The sequence below is a fragment of the Marmota flaviventris genome, chromosome 14 (genome assembly GCF_047511675.1).
Source record: "Marmota flaviventris isolate mMarFla1 chromosome 14, mMarFla1.hap1, whole genome shotgun sequence".
NCBI classification, from domain to species: domain Eukaryota; kingdom Metazoa; phylum Chordata; class Mammalia; order Rodentia; family Sciuridae; genus Marmota; species Marmota flaviventris.
Window position 1 is genome coordinate 494,198 of NC_092511.1, and position 23,809 is coordinate 518,006.

The 23,809-nt window shown below is 54.5% G+C and overlaps 1 protein-coding gene across 1 annotated transcript in view; it reads left to right on the top strand.

The window, feature by feature from the left end:
• The first annotated feature begins 837 nt into the window (after nucleotides 1-837).
• Nucleotides 838-23,809, top strand: part of Tpo (thyroid peroxidase) — a 44,013-nt gene continuing 21,041 nt past the window's right edge. Inside the window, exons 1-9 of the mRNA XM_071601216.1 lie at nucleotides 838-914; nucleotides 3,002-3,153; nucleotides 5,189-5,321; nucleotides 15,139-15,268; nucleotides 17,364-17,570; nucleotides 18,196-18,714; nucleotides 20,783-21,041; nucleotides 22,218-22,388; nucleotides 23,444-23,681. Coding sequence (XP_071457317.1) covers nucleotides 841-914; nucleotides 3,002-3,153; nucleotides 5,189-5,321; nucleotides 15,139-15,268; nucleotides 17,364-17,570; nucleotides 18,196-18,714; nucleotides 20,783-21,041; nucleotides 22,218-22,388; nucleotides 23,444-23,681 — 1,883 coding nt within the window. The 5' untranslated portion in view covers nucleotides 838-840. The remainder of the gene's footprint in view (nucleotides 915-3,001; nucleotides 3,154-5,188; nucleotides 5,322-15,138; nucleotides 15,269-17,363; nucleotides 17,571-18,195; nucleotides 18,715-20,782; nucleotides 21,042-22,217; nucleotides 22,389-23,443; nucleotides 23,682-23,809) is intronic.

The window sequence follows — 23,809 nt, forward strand, 5'->3', positions numbered from 1 at the left end:
GGCTGGCCAGCCAGGCCTGGACACCCAACCTGCCTCTGGATGTGTCCACGTCCAGCCCCCCGGAATTGTGGGGCTGGGTGGGAGGAATCCCAGACTCCAGCAGCTTCCTCAGTCCCGGTGTTTCTTCTGGCGTTGAAGCTATTAGATAAATACCAGGACAGAGGCAATCAGGTGATAATCCTGCTAGGCCCACTCAGTTCACTTTTCTGGAGTATGCTGTGCTGCTTTGGTCCCAAACCATTGAAATTTACCTTTTCAAATGTAGTTTTATTTCCATATAGCCGTGTCATGCTCAAAAGCATTCTGATATTCCACTTACTTCTAGGAATAAGTGAATTTCCTCTACGAGGTGCTGGTTATGGAAAAGCTCTCCTGGTGGCAGGAGTGGCTGTGCCACCATCATCCACAACACAGGGACCTCATACTTCTACCAGAGAAGGAACACTGACCTACCCAACGTTCCCAGCAGGAAAGGGAGAAAAACACAAGAGAGGGATTTCACAGGAAACTGGAATATTTAAATAACTTATCTTTTGTTAAATGCACAAATTAACAGGAAACTATCATGAACTAAAATATTCAGAAAGAAAGCTACTCCGAGCCATAGGGTGTTCCAGCACCCGGGAAAGGGGTTCAGCCGAGTCCACCCTGCCTGATGGCTATGTGGGGGAGCTAGCTCCCATCCTGGTGGATGCTGGCCCATGCGGGGTCAGTAACCCACTGGCATCTGAGATGCCTGGCTATCTCCACAGCAGCCGGACTGGGCACCAGATCTGAACCGACAGCAAGGCCTATGGCTGGGTTTTGAATGTAGCCATTTATTCCCTAGGGAAGACTGGGATGTCCCTCATTCTCCCTGTATTGGAGGCCAGCCAGCGCTTGGTGGACGATGCTGTCTACGACACCAGGAAGAGGTAAGTTGGGGCATTGGCTGTCTCGGGGGCAGGTCCCCTGCCACTTCTTCACCAGTTCACATTCACTTCCAAGACCAGCTGCAGCCCATTTTAAGATCAGGACTTGGAGCTCCTGTAAGCCTGGTCAGTTTCCCAGTGTCCCTGAGAGCCCTAGCCGTCTGTATTGCATCTCAAGCCCCTTCCTGGCAAAGCAAGAGCAAAAGCACCGTGATTCAACTGTAGTTACAAATATTCTGGGAAGAGATGATAGAGGACGGGGTTGTGTGTGCACACATGTGCATGTATGCAAGGGTTTTTGTGTGTGTGTTCTGTGTGCATGTACATGCACGTGGTGTGTGTATATTGTGTGTGTGTCATGAATGTGATTGTGTTTCTCACATGTCAAGTGTGAGCATAGTGGGGGATGCTGCGTGTGTGTGTGCTGTGTGCATGTTGGGCCTGGATGGTGTGGAGTAGGAGTGTGCTTGTGTGGGTGTGGGTGTGAGCTCCAGGAGCAAGTGGGCTCTGTGGCCAGAGGTCATGGTTCCAATGTTTCTGAAGCAAATAGCCAACCTCACGAGGTCGTGTGACTTGGCCCTTGGTCCTACCATGGGCTCAGAGGGATGGGGCCCTGTGGTGCCTCGGAGGGACCAGTGCCTGTCCTTCCCTGGCAGTGCTGAAGCAGCAGCTCCCCAAGTTTCGCAGGACTGGAGCCAAGAGTGTGGGTCTACAGGTCAGGCCCTGGGCATGGCTGCACGACACTGGGGAGAGGTGAAATCCCCAGCGGGCACAGGCTTCATGACTCTTCACAGGGTTGGCCGATAGGCAGGCCAGGGGCAGATCCTGGGACTCAGGTCCACTGGGTCAGCTGGAACAAGAGCAGTGTCCAGGGGCCTTCTCAGGATTCTCAGGCTGGTTTTTATGCCCAAGTGTCTCTCTAGTTAGCGAATTCCCTGCTCAGAATCTCCCACAGCCGTCCCCAGGAAAGAAGTGGGCCTGGGGACCACAGCGTGACTCCAAGAGGCAGCAGCTCTGCCGTTGCAGAGAGGGACGGCGCGCCTGGTCCCTGACCCAGATCTCCTCTTTGGCCAGCAGGCCTGACACTTTCAGGTTGTTCAGCTCACAAGTCAGGGAATCTGTCTCCCCAGAGCTCATTGCCACCAGTAGCTTTTACAAATGTGTTGGCAGATCTAAAAACAAGTGTTTCATACTTTAAGACGCATGGCACATACACCTGCTGTGCTGGCTCATTTCTAGTGTATCTTGTGTGTGATTTCTGGGTCTGTATACTGTGCCATCACTCACTGCAGTCCAGCTGCCACAAGCCACTTAACTTCCACGGGGCTGATTTCATCATCTGTAAAGTGAGCACAATCATAGTATTTATAAGGTTTTTAAATAGTATTTGTATCCTAGATTTTCAGATGTGCAATGTGATGCTTTGATATGGATGTGCAAAGGGAACTCATCTAACAGTCAAGTTAATACTTTCACTCCCATCCACATTATATCATTTTTAGTTTATTTATTTTTTTGATGAGAGCACTTGGTCTCCCTTAGCAAGTTTTCAGTGTAAAATACAATACTGTAGCTATAGCACAGCACAGGAGGACAGGGCTGGCCTCTGGGGAGGTGGACCTGCAGGGGAGCCTGGCCTCGTGGGTCTTGCTTTCTGTCAGGGTGGGTGATGCTGTGGTGAGCCGGGCCCCTGCATCTCGCCCCAGACACTTGCAGCTAAGACACCTGTGGCCCCAAGGCCTGGACAAAAATGCACATGCCCATTTCCCCTTTCATTGGGTAGGTGTGAATAAATGAGCTGAGTTTTGATAAGAACCAAATAATTGGAATGAGAATCAAACAATTGATATGAAAGTTTTATAAAAAGCAAATCTTGGTCATTTTTGTCACCATTCAATACTGATGTACTAGTCATCTTTATATCCTGCTAATTTTTTTTATAGTATCAGCTCCATTTTTGTACCCTGCACTGTGCCCAGAGTTTTGTCTGGTACGTGTAGTTGCTCAATAGATGCTTCATTTGTCGGTAATTAAGTATCAAAGCAACCATAAAACACATACTTTGTTTTTATCTCCTTCTTGTGCCATAGGAACCTCAACAAGAGAGAAGTTGCCACCCCAGCTGAGCTTCTGTCTTTTTCTAAGCTCACTGAGCCAAGCAGCAGAGCTATTTCACGAGCAGCAGAGATAATGGAGACTTCCCTGCAAGCCTTGAGGCTGGAGCAGTCACAGCATCCCATGGGTAAGCGCCTCAGGCCCCACGGGCCCTCCTGGGAGGCGCCTGGGCTTCACTGGGGGTCGCTTGTGTAGGGTGTTTCTTAGCTAAGAGAAGCAGGGTCTCACAAGGCCAAGCAACACCTCCCTAGGATGCCTAAAAGGTCCGTCTCTTATTTTCGGTAGTAGTCTAGGAAATGCTGTTTCTGTTTCCCACATCCAGGCTGGAGGACCAGCCAAACACCCTTGTGGTGGTGTGCAGAAGCCGGGACTTCTCAACAGCTCCCCCACCTGTGGTGTTTGGGTGCTCATGGACTTAGTGAGCCCGATTCCCTCAGAGGGCACAACAGCTCGGGCAGCAGCGGGGCCAGGCACTCAGCTCCGGAGGCTTCCAGAGCTTAGGCAGAGAGCGCCTCTCCTGGAGGAGGCCCAGGGCTGGCTTCTCAGGCAGAGGCTGCAGGGGAACAAGTTTGTGGGCACAAGTACTGAAACTGCTGAGAAGATGGGGAAGCACCAGTGTCCTGGCCCTGCGGCAGGAACCGGGACACCAGGGTCCTTTAAACTCTGAGCAGGGATTTTCAGGGCAGGCCTGAGGTGCCTGGCCTCGGAGCTCCCTGATTGCTGTCATAGGTCATCTAGTGCTGTTCACCCAGCCTTTAGAAGGCCATGAACTCAGTGGACAGATGAGCTAGAATTCTCAGGTCCCGAACTTAACAGTTAACACTCTTGATTTTATTGCAACCAAAAATTCATTCAAAATGGCTTTGTTTTGGGAACCATGTGGTTAAAAGTGTTTCTAAGGATGTTGGTCCCCTGTCCTATCATGAATCAGTCAGGGTGGCAATAGGCATGACATGAAAATGCCATATTCTGGTGTCGGAGACGTGGGTCTTCTGGCTCACAGGGTGGCACCCCCAGGCCCACTGCCCGGGCAGGAAGCAGGCGCTCAGGAAGTGGGCCGTGGGGTTTGGTCCAGGTCATTCAAGAACTGCACTCCACAGGAAGTTTTAGAGTATTGCACCATTGGTACAGCCAGCTGGAGCATTTAGAAGGCAAGAGGAGTCGAGGGTCCAGGGAGACCCTGCCAGGCCCTTCAGGCCAAGCCATGGCCGCATGGTGTGTGCACTCCGTCCAGGCTGTCTCACCCTCTGCTGTTAACATGGCTGTGCCCACACGGCTCACGGTAAGGGCACTGCTGTGCTCTAAAGTAAAAGACATGCCCATCACTTACAAGCCGAAGCAAGGGTGAGGCTTCACCGTCCCCACGGAGAGTGCTGGTGGCCATTCTCCTTGAGGCTGCTCCTTCTCTCTTGGAGAGGAAATGCCTTGCTCCCTGTTTTTTCCAGTAAATATCTCAATGTCACTGGTGCCTGATCAAACAGTTTTATGGCATTGTCTTCATGACATGAACCATCTTGAAGGGGTAGCTGATGGCCGCTTCTACTAATGGACAGCAGGTAGCCCTTTGATTTGTTAAATAACATAAATAGTGACAGAATTGGGAAAAAAATAAAATAAAACAGACTGCTTTCTGGGACCCAGTCTAGAGGGATTCACAAGCAGGGAACCAAGAGCCAGTAGAAAGGAAAACAGAGGGCTTTATGGATGGACGGGGACTCTGTCCACATGACCACGGCGGGCTTCATGGGGATGAGTGCTCCCTGCTCAGTCCTCGGCAGACCCAGCCACTTTGGGAGCAGCTCCTGTGCTGGTGTGATGGCTTAGCCCTGCAGCTGTGCCATGAGCCTGGTAGACTCTGAGAAGGGGACCCTGGCTTCCTCTCAGGAGCTCAGTGCCCTCAGGTTGCTTTTCTGAAACACCACAAAGCAAAACCCCACTTTCCCAGCAGTAAGGAAGCCGAAAGGATTCCAGCTCCGGTGGGGGAGCCATCAGCTGCAGGGGTGTGTGGAGAACCAGGTGTGTGGAGAACAGGTGTGTGGGACTCTCACGAGAAGGTCAGCTTGCTCAGGACGGGGCCCCAGCACCGACACTCGGCAGGCCTACTTTGCTAGCTGGATGGGGTATGACAAGCAGAGAGTCAGGGTCTGCCGCTCGTCTCTCAGATGCCGTCCCAGAAGACCTGCTGAGCGTGGTGGCAAACCTGTCCGGATGCCTGCCTCACATGCTGCCACCAAAATGTCCCGACTCTTGCCTGGCAAACAAGTACAGACTCATCACGGGAGCTTGCAACAACAGGTAACTGAGGGCTCCAGGCTGCTCCGGGAGCCAGGTTGGAGCATGAGGAGCGCCATCTTGGAGGAGACAGGGACCCTGTGAATCTCCTCACTCCCCACGGCCCCATTCCCTGTCTGCCCGGAAGGCTTCGCAAGCAGCCCACAGAGGAGAGAGGCCTCTCCTCCCCTATCGCCTGTCCCTGCCTGACCCTCAGAAGGGCCCAAGCCATCCTTGGTTCCTCCGAGGCCCCTCCCTCCTGCCTCCAGCGCATCAGCAGGAACATTACTTCAACCTGCAGAAGGAGCCCACTCCCTGCCACTGCCTTGACTGAGGCCCAGCCTCCACTCAGCCTCAGCCCACCTGGTTCTCCACACACCTGTTCTCCACACACCTGGTCTCCACACACCTGTTCTCCACACACCTGGTTCTGCACACACCTGTTCTCCACACACCTGTTCTTCACACACCTGGTTCTGTACACACCTGTTCTCCACACACCTGTTCTCCACACACCTGGTTCTCCACACACCTGGTTCTGTACACACCTGTTCTCCACACACCTGGTTCTCCACACACCTGGTTCTCCACACACCTGTTCTCCACACACCTGGTTCTCCACACACCTGTTCTCCACACACCTGTTCCCCACACACCTGTTCTCCACACACCTGTTATCCACACACCTGTTCTCCACACACCTGTTCTCCACACACCTGGTTCTGTACACACCTGTTCTCCACACACCTGTTCTCCACACACCTGTTCTCCACACACCTGTTCTCCACACACCTGTTCCCCACACACCTGTTCTCCACACACCTGGTTCTCCACACACCTGTTCTCCACACACCTGGTTCTGTACACACCTGGTTCTGCACACACCTGTTCTCCACACACCTGGTTCTCCACACACCTGTTCTCCACACACCTGGTTCTGCACACACCTGGTTCTCCACACACCTGGTTCTGTACACACCTGTTCTCCACACACCTGTTCCCCACACACCTGGTTCTCCACACACCTGTTCCCCACACACCTGTTCTCCACACACCTGTGCTCCACACACCTGGTTCTCCACACACCTGTTCTCCACATACCTGTTCTCCACACACCTGTTCTCCACACACCTGATTCTCCACACACCTGTTCTCCACACACCTGATCTCCACACACCTGGTTCTCCACACACCTGGTTCTCAACAAACCTGTTCTCCACACACCTGGTCTCCACACACCTGTTCTCCACACACCTGTTCTCCACACACCTGTTCTCCACACACCTGGTTCTGCACACACCTGTTCTCCACACACCTGGTTCTGCACACACCTGTTCTCCACACACCTGGTTCTCCACACACCTGTTCTCCACACACCTGTTCTCCACACACCGGTTCTCCACACACCTGGTTCTCCACACACCTGTTCTCCACACACCTGTTCTCCACACACCTGGTTCTCCACACACCTGTTCTCCACACACCTGTTCTCCACACACCTGGTTCTCCACACACCGGTTCTCCACACACCTGTTCTCCACACACATGGTTCTGCACACACCTGTTCCCCACACACCTGTTCTCCACACACCTGGTTCTCCACACACCTGTTCTCCACACACCTGTTCTCCACACACCTGGTTCTCCACACACCGGTTCTCCACACACCTGGTTCTGCACACACCTGTTCTCCACACACCTGTTCTGCACACACCTGTTCTCCACACACCTGTTCTCCACACACCTGGTTCTCCACACACCTGTTCTCCACACACCTGTTCTCCACACACCTGGTTCTGCACACACCTGTTCTCCACACACCTGTTCTCCACACACCTGTTCTCCACACACCTGGTTCTGTACACACCTGTTCCCCACACACCTGTTCTCCACACACCTGTTCTCCACACACCTGTTCTCCACACACCTGGTTCTGTACACACCTGTTCTCCACACACCTGTTCTCCACACACCTGTTCTCCACACACCTGTTCCCCACACACCTGTTCTCCACACACCTGTTCTCCACACACCTGGTTCTCCACACACCTGTTCCCCACACACCTGTTCCCCACACACCTGTTCTCCACACACCTGGTTCTCCACACACCTGTTCTCCACACACCTGGTTCTGCACACACCTGGTTCTCCACACACCTGTTCTCCACACACCTGTTCTCCACACACCTGTTCTGCACACACCTGTTCTCCACACACCTGTTCTCCACACACCCTTGCTCCCTGGTGGCTGTGCAAACCCCCCACCTCGCCCTCTCACTCAGCAGCCCCCTCAGCCTCAGCTCCAAGACCTCCTGGGCACCCACTCTCCCCTGGTCAGTTTCGTAGGGCACCTTCTTCATGTCTTGCTTAGCTCTCCCCTCTCCTCTCCCCGTCCTTCAGGCCTAGAAGGTGCTATGCCTGACGCCATCTTGGTTGTGCACACTGCCCTGTCACAGGGCCAGGCAGAGCCAGCCCAGGATGAGTTCCAAGGGACATGTGCAGAGAGTATGTGTGAGCAAAGTCTGCGAAGAGAGCCCCTGGGGTGCAGACAGGCTCAGAGGCTTCACAGAGCGAGAACAGTCAGGTGGCCGGCAGAGGCTGTGACTCAGTGGCCAGGAGCCTATGGATGGACAGACCTCTACAAGGCATCAGCAGTCTTCTGCTGAACCCATAGGCTTTGGCTTGGGAGGTGTGTCCATACCAGCTCCTGTCCAATCCACAATAACAACAAGTTTGCGTGATGGTATCGCAGCAGCCAGACCCAAGGTACCTGCACCCAAGAGGTTTCCATGCACCCTGCTCACATTACCACGAGGTGTGCCTGAGCACAGGGGCCTCTGCATCTCAGACCCTGGGCGTTTCATTTCTTCACTGCAGTCTGAAGCCCATTGGCTCAATATCCCCCTGGGTGGTGGACCTCAACTTGGCCTCTGGGCCTCTGGGCAGTGGAGCTGTGACAGCAGGTTCCCTGTCCAGCTGACGTATGCCCCGTGCCTGTCCTGGCCATAGCCTGGCCTTGACCAGCCCGGAGGCCCAACACACAGTGGGTTCACCTTCTCTGCAGCCTGACCTCCCTACTCTCCACCACTCTTTGTTCTATTTTCCTTAAATGGGGCCTCCAGGCACACCTTCCTTCCTGGTGCATTCTTTTTTAACTTTGAAAATGCTTTTTGCATTCCTCGGGTTACTGAGGTTTGGCTGCACATCATGCTGGGCTGGATTCTGTGTTTCTGTGTTTATGCTGGCATTCTGCAGAAAGCTTAGATTTTTGTTCGAAACACATGACCAAGATTCTTTGAAGGGTTTTGGAAAGAATCAGATCCTGGATTGGTGACCATTGCTACTGTTAATACGTTTTCCAGTGTTTCCTGGAATTTCACCAGTGTTTCCTTCTTTTCCATTTGGATCTGCTTCACTGTGATGGCCTTTCTGCTAGGCTCTTGCTCAGATGCACAGTGGCTCTTTCTGCTCTCCTCTTCGCTCTAACAGTCGATTCGCTCACTTGTCTTCTGCTGGCAACAACTGTGTGATCCTAAGTAACACTGGGTGTCAACTGCATCTTCAAGCCAAATGCTAGTTGAGTCAACTTCTGATATTCTGCCTTTCTTTGGGCGTCTTTTAAACCTATTCCCTTGTCTGTTGCACTGTGGTGTGGGTCACATGCCATCTGAGCAGGTTCTGTGCCTGTCTCCCTTTGCTGGGATCCCCAGCCGCCCAGGGCCCAGCATGGGAGCCACTCAATGTAGAGAGGGAGATGACTTGCCGTGTCCCCCCACCCCACCCAGGGCTTCTTGCTCCCACTGCACCGTTCTGAAGCTGCTCCTTAGCTGGACACAAAGTTCACAACATCAGAAGTGCTGGTTGCAGACATGGTCTGGGGACATGGCAGCAGCACCACTCCAAGCATTCCCAGCTTCTTTCCTTCTCAAACCAACATGTGCAGACCCTTGGGGTCCTGGCCTCAGCTCAGGGCTCCAGCCCCCCGAGTCCCAGTCGCCCCTGCTCCCTTGGAGTGTTTGCACAGAACTTCAGGGAATGGAGGTTGCGGAGAGCAGGGGAGTCATGGGGGCTGTTCCTGTGAGAACAGGATCCCACAGGGCTTCAGGGTGGGCCTTGGGCACCTACTGGCAGGATGTGAGGGGAGAGGCTGCTTAGGAACCTCAGCTTGGTGGCCAGGAAAGTGACCTGTCCTGTGTTCAAACAGCACATCTGCAAGACAGCAGGGGATGCAGGAAAGAGAGGAACCTGGAGCCATGGTTTGCTCTGCAGTCTACTCAGTGGAGCAAATTACGCTGTTCAGTGCTGGTGGTGCTTTACCCACCATCACAGCCAAGTGTGCATCTTGAATTAATATTCAGTGCAAGACACACTATGGACGGTCCTAACCATATGATGAACTTGTTTTTCCAGATACTTTACACAGAATTCAGTCAATATGTGATAAGAATTCGTGTGTGTTTTCTTTAGAAGGCTTTCTACATTTCTGTGCACTGGGTAATGAAAAACCATAATGTCTTCAAATAGAAAACACGATTTTAGTCCCAACTCCACCAATTGTGAGATGTCTGGACTTTCTTTGTCTGATTCCATGTCACCTGAGAAGTGCCAGGACACTAATGTCTATCTGTAGGGTCATTCTTGGGGCTCTGTGAGGGTCAAGTGAGGAAATGAAGCAGGGATTTTGAGAGCAGCGTCCTGCAAAGTTTAGCCCTCATTGCCTGTGAATGACCACCTCTCTTAAGATCTTTGTTGAAAGATTCTGTGGTTCCCAATTTTTTTATTGGTTCTTCTCAGTTATGCCTAACATGAGGATTCATCCTGACACAATTACAAAAGCATGGACTATAATTTGCTCTAATCTAGTCCCCTGTACTTCCATTCCCCTCCCCTCCTCCGTCTCCATCCCCTTCTGAGCACTCTGCTGATCTTTCTGCTGTTGACTTACAACTTTTTAAACAGTTGCATTTTATCTCTTAAGTAGTTTCATTGTTCCTTGAATTACTGTGTCTCAAGAGTAACATGGTGGTCAGCCTGTGCCATGGCTCTGAGAATCTCTCCCACCGGCTGATTCCCATCCTTAGATGAGATATACCTTGCCTGGGATTGTGTGGCCAGTCCCCAGGCACAGGTAGGCCAGCTTGCAGGGGCTTTTACCCTTCCATGAACTCACAAAGAGGCCTGAGGATTTCCTCTGCACCCAGGGGCTACCCTTGTCCCTCCAGCCCTTGGAGCCCCCCCCCAAAGTGGCCACTATGTTGACCTTGTCTCTGCGGTAGTTGCCTGACTTTGTGAGGAAAGCCAGATGCACCTGCCCAGGTGGCTCCTCTGCCTCTGCTCCCTGCTTTCGGTCTTCCCTCCTGTTGGTCTTGGGAGCCAGACGTGGCCTGTGATCAGGGCCGTGATTTCCTTGTGGCTCCATGGACATTGCTGTGGCCTCCTTGTAAGGAGCCCTTCAGAAGGGAAGGCCTGGTAACTAAGCTTCGAGGGTAGCGCAGAAAGGTCCTTATGGAAAAGAATCGTGCCCAGGGCCGGGAAGTGGGAACCAAAACTGGGTCCAGAGCTCAGCCTCCATGTCCAGATGAGGAAACTTGGAAGGACCCAGTTCTGCATCTCCACGTCCACCAGTCATGCTGCCGGATGCCAGCCCCAGCAGAACACCGGCAGGAGATACTGAGTTGCCCTTCGTCACAGGGGTGAGGAGGTGACCACAGCACCCTGCACATGCCTGCCAGAGGTGCACAAGCCTGCGATTCTGTCCCCGAGGACTGACGCATGGTGAGGAGGGGAAACAGACAATACTGTGTGGCCCATGCAGAGAGGAAGAGGAGCTTGCTTCCAGACTCGCAGAGGAGGAGAGGCCCGTGCAGGGTGGGGGATGCAGGTGTGCTCCGCAGGGTGCGGGTGGATGAGGTGAGGCCGACTCTGCAGACGGAGGCTCACAGAGACTTCCCAGTGCTTGGCACAGAGAAGGCTGCCAGCCGCCCTCCTCGGGAAGCAGGGGCTAAAGTGCGGATTCTGTTCCATGGCCTTCTGTCTGTTTGGGGGGCAGGAGCTAGATACGATCAATACATCCCGAGAACCTCTCGAATGCTGGTTCCTTCCAGTTATGCATAACACTGGGATTCGTCTTTGCACAATTACAAAAGCGTGGACTGCTTTTGCTCTAATCCAGTCCCCAGCACTTCCCTTATACTAAACCAGGAGAGCCAGGTGCCCTGGAGAGTCTTACCCCTGCAATCCTGAGGACCTGGGTCGGCCGTGTCCTGGGGCGCCTGAGGACCCTTCAGTGCACATTGCCCAGGTCCCACCTCCTTTCTCTCTTTCCTTCCTCACTTCCCCTTCACACTGGTCAGATCACCTTTCAACCATGTTTTAATTTCACAAACTTTCATTCTAAATACCAAGAACAAGAAGATCGTGTTTTTAAGCTGATTCTTAATTCCCCACATGAGAGTCCTGGTGGGACATGACTTGCTGGGACTGCAGCTCAGTGAGGCACATGCAGCCCCCAGGGGTGCGCGTGCTAGAGCGTGGTCCTCACTGGGAGGTGGAGGGACCTCTGTGAGCGGTGCCCAGTGGAGGTGACGAGGTCACTGGGGGCATGGCCCACGAGAGCAACCAAGAGTTCCCCCGGGACGCGGCTAGTTCCCACAAGAACAGCTGTGGTGAGAGGAGCAAGCCAGCCTGGATCCCCCTCGCTTCCCAGCCAGCCTCCATGCCGTCTTGCACACTGCAGCACAGCCAAGAGGCCTTGTCAGAGGTGGGGCCAATGTGCTGCCTGGTCCTCAGCCTCCAGAACTGGGCGCCATCTAAGGCCCTTTCCTTTATAAAGTACCCAGCCTTGTGTATTTTGTTGTAGTAACAGAACATGGGCTACCAAGACCTAGGTTCTCCCCGGAATCCCTCCCATATCCACCTGGCTTCCAGACACCCCCATGGTGACAAGAACTGCTGGGACAACTGCACCTGGAGGGAGCTGGTAGGAGGGTAGCATCACCAGTGATGGAGCTCTGGGACTCTCAGGGTGTCCTGCTGGGTGCCGTGGCAGGCGAGGGGAGGTGGCTCTGTCCGTGGTGCAGCTCTGCCACAGTCTGATCTGGGCTGTTCCTCATCCTCTTGATACTGCATGGGATGTCCTGGAGGGCCAAGGTTTGACCAAGAGGCCCCTGGAGTGTGAAAAGCTTTCCAAGGCTGGGTCAGGGCAACCTGGCCAGGGTTCCAAGCTGAGTCAGCCACTTGTTATCAGGACAGGCCTCTCCCCAGGTCCCCAGCTGCAGCGTGGATGTGGCACTTCCTGCCTTCCAGGGTGGCCACCCGTGGGGGTGGAGGAAAGGGAAGCTGCTCACTGCCGGAAGGCCCGTCCCTTCCACCCTCTCCAACTCAGTGGTGCTGAAGACCCAGCGTCACGGGGGACCTGCTGCTCACGCGCCTCTGCATCCAGGTTGAGGGGACAAGAGGTCCTGTCCATGGCAGCGTTGCAGATACCACATGACAGGCACAACTGGGGTGCTCCTTGGGGGCCCTTCCCCTCCTGAGGGAACTGAACTCTAACACGTGGAGTCCCACGAGGAGGTGGACCCTCCAGGCCAGAGAGCTACCCGACTGGACCCGAGTCAGGCAATGCTCAGGAATGGGATCTGCATCACAAGAAGGTGCCAGGATTGGGCTGCCAGATGCTTCTTCTAGCTTCTCCTCATGAGGAGGGGTCAAGGCCTTGTGGGTGTGCTGGCGTCTCAGCACCCTGCCAGGCAGGGCTCTGCGGGGTGGCGTGTGCTGCTCACTGCTGTCCTCTGCAGCAGGGCAGCTGTGGAGGCAGGACGAGGACTCTGGACAGACAGCTCCAGTCAAGGGGCAGAGTGCAGCCGATGCCTGTGTAAGGCTGCCCTTGGTCCAGCCTGAGGAAGGAGAGCGCCCTGCGGTACCACCCAGGGCACAGATTCTTCCTCAGTAGCTGGGCGGGCTTATCAGAGTATCCTCCACAGCCTGCAGGGGGGCGGGCAACCAGGGCGCTCCACCCGGGGTCCTGCAGTCTGCTGTGTGGGTGCAGAGCCAGGGACGCTGGCTGGGTGTTCACACAGGTGTCGGTGTCTGGGCTCTCACACCTCCCTGGTGAACTGCTGCAACTTAAGGGCCAATCAGCCAAACTCACCACGGGGGCAGATTCACATCCTACTGTCTTAAGGGAAGTGACCCCTCCCTGCAAGCCCGACTTGATGGAATTCGTCAGTTTGATGGAGGTCGTCAACATATCAATGATAGAATTGTCCTGCACTGACTGTCCCCATGGACACACGAAATCTCTACAGCTCCCTGGAGCGCCCCTGCCAGCCAGGTAACCTGTATTGATGAACAGATGAAGCCACAGCCATAGGAACAAGAAAGACCCTCTTCTTCACTGTGAGGACCCTTGCAGCTCCATCAGGAGATCTGCAATAAGGGGGAAGCTCTGCCTGCTGGGTCCAGGGCCAAGGCCAGACAGACCCTGTCTTGACCTCAAGGACCCTGGGTTGCCACTTCACCAGCCATCCCTAGCCGTGGGTTGCTCCTCTCCCTCCCAGACAGGCATCCACATCAGCCAGGTCAGAATGCATAAGTTGTTATGTCCATAATGAAATGATGATTTAGTGATAAAGCAACCATTTTGAGTATATTTCAAAAATTTAAGATTTTTAACAAGATAAACAGTTTCCTTGCTATGATCATTGTAATATTCAGTTCCCAGATGTATGAACTCTAGATCCCAGGCTTTTCCAGCATGAATTCTTCTGTCCCATGATCGGGACCTCCCAGGCTCTACAACAAGCACTTACCAGGCCCTCAGACTCAGCAGCCTGGCTTGCAATCTGTAGTTGGGAACAGAAGTTCATTGGAAATGAATCCTGGTCCTAAAATTCCTTCCGTGATATGCAGGAAAATCAACATAAAATTAACTATCATTAAACCATTCTATTGCTCTGTCAGAAAACAACTCCATCAACTGGCTCTTCAGTTAAAAAAAATTGAAAAGCCCCTAATTTTCAGGATTATTGGTAACCAATAATCAATAATTAATATTTAAGTTTCTCAACTTCCAGAAAGTGCTCCAAGATGTGTCAAGTGGCTTTTAATTTTACCCACGCCTCTTCTCCTTAGAGGTGTTTACCTAACACAACACACTCAGAAGTGTCGGTAAAATAAAACCATCATTGAGCACTATTTGCCAGAGCATGCTCTTTAAGTGCTGCCTTTCTGGTGGAGGAGAACCGCAGACACTCGGTGGCAGGGCTGGTGGTGGTACCAGATCTGCATGGTCCCTCAGGAAAGGCCTGTTTTCAGTTAAAGTGAAGGTGCTAACACATGTTCCCCGACAACCAGCTCACCTCTGAACTTGGACTATGATGCTAAGTTTCTACAGAAACTGTGCTTCTGACAAACTGAGACAGGAGAGGCCCCAAGGCCCTGGGAGGTGCATGGAGTGTGACCTTTCAAACCACCTGTGTGGAGCAGCTTAGGTGTCTACCCTCCAGGGAAGCACCGCGATGCCCTCTAAGGGTGAGAAGCCCACCTTTGAATAGGAAGAAGGTCCCTGCAAGCTGCAGTGAAAGGCCCACAGGGAGGCTGGGCTCAGGGGGGTTCTGGCTGAGGGGGAGCAGGTGTGGACCCAGGTGCTGGTCCCCGAGGCCCACAGACCAGGCCACACCACAGCCCCAGGAGCACCGGCCCTCTGTGCCCTGCTTGGAGACTTCCCTGAGCCAGGGTCCAGGGAACGCCCCTGCTCACTGAGCACTGAATGTTGTATTGGGGACAATGCTTTTTTCTTTCTTCCCCCATCTCAAACACATCCTCACGCTCATTTCCACAGGGACCATCCCCGATGGGGGGCCGCCAACACAGCCCTGGCAAGATGGCTCCCTCCAGTCTATGAAGATGGCTTCAGTCAGCCCCGAGGCTGGAACCCCGGCTTCTTACACCATGGGTTTCCACTGCCCCCGGTTAGTACTTGAAGTGCTGCTTCATGGGTTGGGAGTCGGTTTCCCACAATGCTAACCCGCCCACTGGAACCCTGGGCCTGTGCGCAGCAGCCTGGTACCACACCAGTCCTTCTGGTCCTCCAAGCCCTGGGAGGTTGGGCCACGTCTCCAGGGAAAAGCTTAGGAGCACTGGTCAGCTAGCAAGTGGACAAGGCAGATGTAGCTGAGCTTCATCCGATTGCAGCACTTCCCGTCTCAGCAGCACGGAGTGTTTTCAAGTGAAGTCCTCTGTCCCTCAGGTGGAAGACACCTGCTCACAAGCTAACCTATTCTTTAGGTGAGGAGGATGGCCTCCACCTCACTCCCAGAGGTATGTTTACCTGTGAAGCACACTCATACCCAATCTAAGATGCATTTGTCCAGATGCGGGTCGCTGTGCCCCGTTTGCTGCTCCAGCCGCTGGGCAACCCAGCCTGTCACTCTTGTGCACGCTCCACGCTGGTGCCCTTCAGGCTCCTGGCAGGGGTGCTGTGCTCAGCACAGAGAGCACTCTCCAGGAGCCAGGGCCCACCAGCTCGGCTGCCCACCATATGGAGCTCTCCCACGGAGACAGACTACTTGACCTGGATGTTTTCCAGCTGGCTGTTTAGTAAGAGGACAGAGTGTTCCCTAAAGCGGGGGAGGAAGTGGGAGATGCGCAGGGACTCACTGAGGAAGGGCCTTACTGGGCAGCAGGCCCAGGAATGGGCTCTGCTCCACCCTCAACGCCTGCCAGGCACTTGCCCCTCAGCCTCATGCAGACTCTCCATGAAGTGGGGTAAGGCTTTACCTATCTGGGCACTGGACCAGTTCAAATCTTACTTTCCTGGAGCTGTAATGTACTATGATATTCTCATTCTACGAACCTATAGTTGCTCAGATACACAATCATCTAGAAGAATCAGAGCTCAAGTATGTTCAAATGTGCAACATGTTAGTTTACTACTCCTATTCTAACAGATTATTCTATCAAAAATGACTTAGAAAATACAAACTGATTATCCTCCAGTTCTGTAGGTCAAAGGTCTCTGGTGGGCCTCTGTGGGCTGAAGCCAAAGTCACTACAGGCCAGTGTCCTCTGAGAGACTCTCCTTTTTGCCCCAGCTTCCAAGGCCAGAGTCCTTCTAGATGCCTGGGGGAGCCCCAACTTCCAAGTCCACACAAAATCAGTGGCTCTCACCGCCCACCTCAAAGCCTGAACTGTGTGTCTCTCTGCATCCTCTGTTCAAAGCCACATCTCCGACCATTCGGAAAGGCACTTGGGGTTTAAGCACCCATGTTATCAGACTGCAATCACCTGGAAATCCAAAATAATGCCTTCATCTTAGGTCCTTGACGTGGTCACATCTGCAGGTTCTAGAATTCAGGAATAGACATCTTGGGGGGATGTTATTCTGCCCACCAGAGTCCACCCTCCCACTCTGAGTGTTCATATGCATTCCACATGCAAAACACATTTGCATCCCCACAGCATCAACTCAAGTGCAAACTCCAATCCAAGTCCCTCCATCTAAGTCCTCTAAATCAGGGACAGGGAGGCTCTGGGTGGGTTCCACCTGGGGACAAAATTCCTCTGCATCTGGATCTGTGAAAATCAATTGTCTGCCTCCAAAATACACTGGCTGGGCAGGTACAAGACAGCAGTTGCAGACATCACAGTTCAGAATGGAAGAAATGGGAAAAATCAGGAGTCACTGACCCCAAGCAAGGACAAAAACCACCTCGTGTGGCTGCACTGGGAATGAGACTCAGCCACTCAAGGACTGTGTCCTGCACTACATCATGCTAATAGCAGATGTCCTGAAAATGTCATTCACATGATTTCCACAGCATCCCCAAAGCTCCTCCTGTTAGGTCCACTTAGAGATGAGGAAACTAAACATGAAGGCATGTGCCTACAGTCACCACCAGGGGTGGCGGGTGCCAAAGTCCAGCTGTGCCTGTCTTCCAGCTCAGCTCTTCCCACCTGCCCACAGGGAGCAGGTTCCCACAGCACACACAGCCCATCATGGAATGTGGGTCCCAGACCTCATCTGTAGGCTGCTGCCTCACGACAAACCACTCTCATCTCACCCAGGTTCGGGAGGTGACAAGGCAAGTTATCCAAGTTTCAAATGAGGCAGTGACAGAAGATGACCAGTATTCTGATTTCCTGACTGTGTGGGGACAATACATCGATCACGACATTGCACTCACACCTCAGAGCACCAGCTCCACTGCCTCCTGGGGAGGAGCTAATTGCCAGCTGACCTGCAAGAGCCGAGGCCCCTGCTTCCCCATACAGGTAATTTCCCAAAGTTTTAATTTCCATTATGAAACTAACATGTGCATTCAAAACTTAAACAGAAAAGTATGCGGTGGAATGCAGTTGTGTGGTGTGTGTGGGGTGGGGGGCAGCTGCTGTGAATTTCCTGCATCCTCAGGCATTGCTGGTGCCCGTGGGCCGCACCCCCTGCTTGTGTGTGCGGGCTTCCACTTGCACTGTGCCTTCGGGGTGTGTACCTGGGAGTCCCTCAGCAGTGATTCCCACTCATCGCTCCACAACTGATTAGACAAAAAGCTTCCATGGTGAGCCGTACCACAGCGCACCTGAACACTGAGCATCCTAAGGGGAGGAGAAGTTGCAACTCCAAGACAGACAATAAACCAGCGGCCAGGACAGGTGTGAGCGTGAGGGCTGGGTCCAAGCAAAGGGTCTGAGGGACCAGGACACGCTTGCCTGGGGTGGGTTCCACATCGGACAGGCTCTGCCTCTCCCTGCTAAGAGGGTAAACGCCCAGGCCACAGCAGGAAGAGGTTTGGTTGAGTACCAAGATGACCGGCCTGGTGGGCTTGCCTTGCTTGAGCCTACAAATGCCCTCAAAAGGGGTCCAGGGCCCGAGGTGACCCGCGTCTCCCCTCTGGCACAGCTTTCTTTTAATACTTCGCTGGCCGCTGGCACCGCATGCTTACCCTTCTACCGCTCGTCCGCTGCCTGTGGCACCGGGGAACAGGGTGCTCTCTTCGGCAACCTGTCCATGGCCAACCCGCGGCAGCAGATGAACGCCTTGACGTCCTTCCTTGATGCGTCTACCGTGTATGGCAGCTCCCCAAGCGCAGAGAAGCAGCTGCGCAATTGGACCAGCGCCATGGGGCTTCTCCGGGTCAACACGCGCCACCAGGACGCAGGCCGCGCCTACCTGCCCTTCGTGCCGCAGCGTACACCCGCCGCCTGCGCGCCCGCACCTGGCGCCTCCCGAGCTGCCCGCGCCCCCTGCTTCCTGGCAGGCGATGGCCGTGCCAGCGAGGTCCCTGCCCTGGCGGCCCTGCACACGCTGTGGCTGCGGGAGCACAACCGCCTGGCCGTGGAGCTCAAGGCCCTGAACGCGCACTGGAGCGCAGATACTGTCTACCAGGAGGCGCGCAAGGTGGTGGGCGCTCTACACCAGGTGCGAACATTGTCAGCGTGGGCTTCCGAACCCGGGTGGGCAATCTGGGCATCCCAAATATAAGTCGCAAGGTCACGGTGGGCGCCCAATCTGGGGTGAGCGAGATCGTGGGGGGGGGGGTCAGGGGAGGGCTTCACAAGATGTGTCCACAAAGTTATCGTGGACGCCCAGAACAGGTGCAGGTGAGGGCCCTGTGAGCACCCTTATGGGCAAGGTCACAGTGGGCATCTCCAGTAGGTACCCCAGTGGGCTCAGGCAAGGTCACTGTGGGTACCCTTATTCCTGTGCCCCACGCATCTGGGCGGGGTTCACTCAGGATATGGAGGACCCCTCTGGGCTCCTCTGTCCCAGCTGTGCGCACACACCCACCCCACCCCACCCCTCGGAGGTGGCTGTCCTGGTGCCTGCAGCCCGAGGATGCATGCTGGTCTTCCTCCCCCAAAATCTTCTCAACCACCTGGGGGCCCTAAGTCTGATTTTTTTTTTTTTTTTTTGTATTTTGAAAACAACAGAGACCTTAGTCATTTTTGTGTGTGAAAATTCTCAATTAGCAAATTAAACCAAAAGTCCATTTTGATTCTCTTCATTTTATGGTTTCATACAGAATCAGAGGGTCTTGAAAGGAGATTTCAGTAGGCCAGGTACTAGTTGTGATGTTTAGGAAGGTCAACTATGAAACGTGGTCACTGGCTTTGGGGTCTCACTGGCTTCTCAGGAGGACTGCAGGCACGGCTTTCCACCAGCAGTCGCTCTCTGGAGTGTCCTCTGAGCCAGGCCCTGTGGTAGACACCTGGTGTTGCCCTTTATCCTCAGAGATCCTCTGAGGAAGGTGAACCTTGTTCAGGAGCACACAGCTGCACAGGTGGCACCACAGGACACTTGATGAACTATGGGTTCAGGCACCAATGGCAATCCCAGGGTCCTAGAATCCCCAAGCCGGGCATTAGCCCTTGAGTTTCTGGGAGGAAGAGGGGCATGGGCATCCAGAAGATAGGCAGGGCAACAGGAGGGACTCACATACCTTGACCGACCTGCACAAAGGTATCCAAATACTTAACACCTATGTGCAGAGATGCTGTCGGCACAGACATGCCTTCCTGAAGCAGGGACAGCTCTCCTGTATGTCCAGGCCCCCAGCCTCGGCAAGGACCACCAGGAGCAGGAGTTTGGGTGGGAGAGGCAACACAGGGAGCAGCTCTGGGAGGTGGACCCTAGCAGAGCACCTGCCAGAGAGGAAGGAGAGACCCCCCACCATGTCATTTCTGGGGTTCCTGCCCAAAGCACTAAGGATGTTGCTGGGGGTAGTTCAGAAGGTCTCACAGGTATCCTGGTTCCTACTTGAGTTCTAACTGAGGACAGGTGTCCAGGGCACACACAGTCCCGGACTTGCCTGCCATTTCCTTTCTGCCCAGAGGGCTTTGCTAGCACACACTGACCCACTGTCCGGATCCACTGTGTATCATATCTATAGGGGCTGCCAGGTAACACGCCGAGTGTACATAAAGCCGTGGACACAAGTTCATGTTCCCACAAAAACCTTCTGAAGGTGGGTGTCCAGTGAGAATGAAAGGCTCCTCAGAGCCACACAGCCCAGGACCAGGCCTGTTGAGACTCAGGGCCACCAGGGTTCAGAGCCTCCAGGGCCAAGGTCCCGGAGAGGGATTGGGCTTCTGATTACGGGTCAGGTCTAGGGTGGAGAGGTTGCTCTTGGGCTCAGGGAGGTCCAGGGAGAAAGCCGTGTCCCAAGCAACATTTCTGTGATTCTGCAGGCAGTGGCAGTGCCCTCTTCCAGCCACGTCATCAGGACCAAGTTCTGCCTGCTCGGTTCAGGGATGGCTCTGGTGTGTGGAGGGGCCGCCCTAGGGAGGTGGTATTTCCACTCTGTACCTATGTCTGGCAGAGTGCTGCAGGCCCTGTCTGCTGTCCCAGCTGTCGCCGTGACCTTGGGCTCTGGGATGTTCCGGAAGCTGTTCTTCCTGGTGGCTGGCTCTGACCCTCATTTGACCAGGGGCAATCCTGGGCTCACTACAACCCCTGTCAGAAACTCACCTGCTGTCTTTCTGCACAGATCATCACCTTGCGGGATTACGTCCCCAGGATTCTGGGTCCTGAGGCCTTCAGGCAGTACGTAGGCCCCTATGAAGGCTATGACCCCACCATGAACCCCACTGTGTCCAACATCTTCTCCACGGCTGCCTTTCGCTTCGGCCACGCTGCAGTTCACCCGCTGGTGAGGCGGCTGGATGCAGGCTTCCAGGAGCAGGCCAGCCTGCCCAGGCTGCCTCTTCGGGATGCCTTCTTCAGCCCCTGGAGGCTCATCCAGGAAGGTGCGTCCTCCTCCTGCCCAGGGACACTGCTCTGCCCCGAGCTGTCAGAGACCACATGGCCCCCGCAGAGCCTTGATCTCCTGGTGGTGTGCAGGAAGAGAAGTTGGTCAGAGCCTTTTCAGAGTGGACTGTTGCTCAAATCCTTTTCTGTCATTTCTAAAGTTCCTGGGCACTTGGCATAAGTTATTCTAGGGCTCTGCACCGTGGCTGCAGACACCGAAGTAGAAACCCCCTTTGCCTCACGGCAGCACCTCTGACTCCCCACTGCTAGGCTTTGCACGGTTCCCTGGTTAAGGTCAGGGTAGTGAGCTCAGGGTGCTGACAGCCAGGTAGCTGAGCAATGAGTCATTTAGAGCGTCAGTTTAATTCCCTGGTTGGGCTTGGGAGGGCTATTTGCAATTTCTCTTCATGTCTTCTCTCTCTTTTCCCTATGTTCTTCTGTCTGTCTGGAAGGTTCTGAACTGTTGATTCTAAACTCACAAGTTGGTGACTCCAAGTGGGTGCTGGGTGGAGTGGTGACTAGGTGACAGTGGCTGGCAGGTGACAGTAGGCTCCTTGTACCCTGTTTAAACAAAATGCTGTTGAGCAGAGCTTGTAGAGTGAGGCCAAGGGTCTCTCCAGCTCACTCGACACAGGCAGAGGCACATCATGAATGCTGCTTAGTGTTTGGGGGGAAGCATGAGACCTCCTGGCCCTTAGCAGACTATCACATGTCACTGGATTCACATGACATGGGGTGGGTGGGACCTCAGAGGCTCTAGTCTGTCTCCACCATCACCTGCTGTGAGGAGACCCCAGGCCTGGGGTGACAGGATGGGGCCCTGAGTACCCTGCAGCTCCTGGGGCCAAGCAATGTCCTCTTCTTACTGTTCCAGACAGCGGAGTCTGGCAAATGCTTCTTTTGGTGGCGAAGCTTCTGCTACGATGAGCAGAAGGAAAAACTTCAGTAGCAAGGGCCCATTGCCAGGGTCCCTTGGGTTCTGAAGGTCCATCCTCGACCCTGGTATGGTCAGTGCCAGGTCTGTAGCTACCCGCCACCAAGGGCCCCACTGACTCTCAGAAGGAGATTCATCAGCTGACACAAACACATTTGTTGCAAAGGTACTTGATGATGGAGAACTCTTCTCCGGGGGGACTTAGTGCAGACTTTCCTTGGCTCTTACACTGCATTCCCAGGTGGCTTGGACCCGATAGTGAGAGGCCTTCTTGCACGACCAGCCAAGCTGCAGGTGCAGGACCAGCTGATGAATGAGGACCTGACTGAAAGGCTCTTTGTGCTGGCGCAGCCGGGCGCCCTGGATCTGGCGTCACTGAACCTGCAGAGGGGCCGTGACCATGGCCTGCCAGGTCTGTTGGTGTCCTCAGACCCCACGCCCATGCCTGCTGTGTGACTGGCCAGATCAGCCAGCTGTCCTGTGAGGGACTGACCTGAAATGAAATCTGCTGCCAGCCCCTAAACCAGGGCTCTTGAGGCTCTGCTCCATGCACCCCAAGAGGCCACTCCAGCCACCTGCAGGAAATGGCCCCAGGTGACCCTGAGCCCCAAGGCAGGGAGCTGAGGGGTTCCTACAATGGCTCAGCAGCCTCATCCTCCATGCATCTGAGTGTGCACTTAGCTGAGTGCCATAATGTGCAAGGCACCAACGTCAGAACAGTCACAGGCCTGGCACCCGCAGAAGGCAGAGGAGCAGGCAAGATAGCATGAGCTGCTGCGTGGCCTGGCATGGAGCAGTTCCAAAGCCGATCACTCGGGAGCCAGGGGCTGCAGAAGGCAGAGGCTGAACCAAGATGAATAGGATGGGACCGAAGGCAGGTGCCAGTGGGGGCCTAGTGAGGACCCCGGAAGAGCAGGCAGCAGCCCAGCAAAGCTGGAGCATGCGCCAGAGGGCTCCCAGAGAGGGGGAGAAGCTCAGGGCACTTGATGAGTGCAGAGGGAGTCAGCGGGAAAAGCTGGGCCCGCGCCAGCGCAGGGCCCTGTCTTCCTTGTGGGAAGACTCTCCTGGAGCAAGGGGTAGTGGGGTGGGAGAGGGGTGCTGAGAGGGCTTCAGTGCAAGAGACGACAGGTCAGAGGGAAGGCAGGTAAGCTCACAGTGTGTCCACTTCCCTGTGTGTGCCTGCCAGGCAGGGAGGGAGCCAGGTTCCCTTGTGCTCCTGGGGGCCTTGCGGGCACCAGCCTGGAGAGGAAGGGCCCCTCTCTAGAGAATGGAGCACGCCATGCCCTGCTTCCACGCAGATGCCTGGCTCTTGCCTCCGCTCACCTAGGAGCAGACCCTTCCGGAGTACTGAGCCTGTGCCCAAGCCTATTGAGCTCTAAAGGGTGATGTTTTGGTCTGTTTGCATCTGGGAGTGAGGACAGGGCAGCAAGTGGGGACACTGGTGAATCAGGCCCCTCTTTCTTGTAGGGTACAACAGATGGAGAGAGTTCTGTGGCTTGCCTCAGCTAGAGACCGCAGCCGACCTGAGCAGGGCCATTGCCAACAGGAGCGTGGTCCGCAAGCTAATGGACTTGTACAAGCATCCGGACAACATCGACGTCTGGCTGGGTGGCTTAGTGGAGGACTTCTTGCCCAGGGCCCGAACGGGTCCCCTTTTTGCGTGCATCATTGGGAGGCAGATGAAGGCGCTGAGAGATGGGGACAGGTAGGTGCGTGTGGCAAGCCTCTGTCCCGTAGCTGCTGCTCCACATGGCGCTGCTGGTCCTGCCATCCGGGGGGTTGAGCCCAGGGCCTCAGGGGGACTAGACAAGCTGGCTGCCACTGAGCCACACC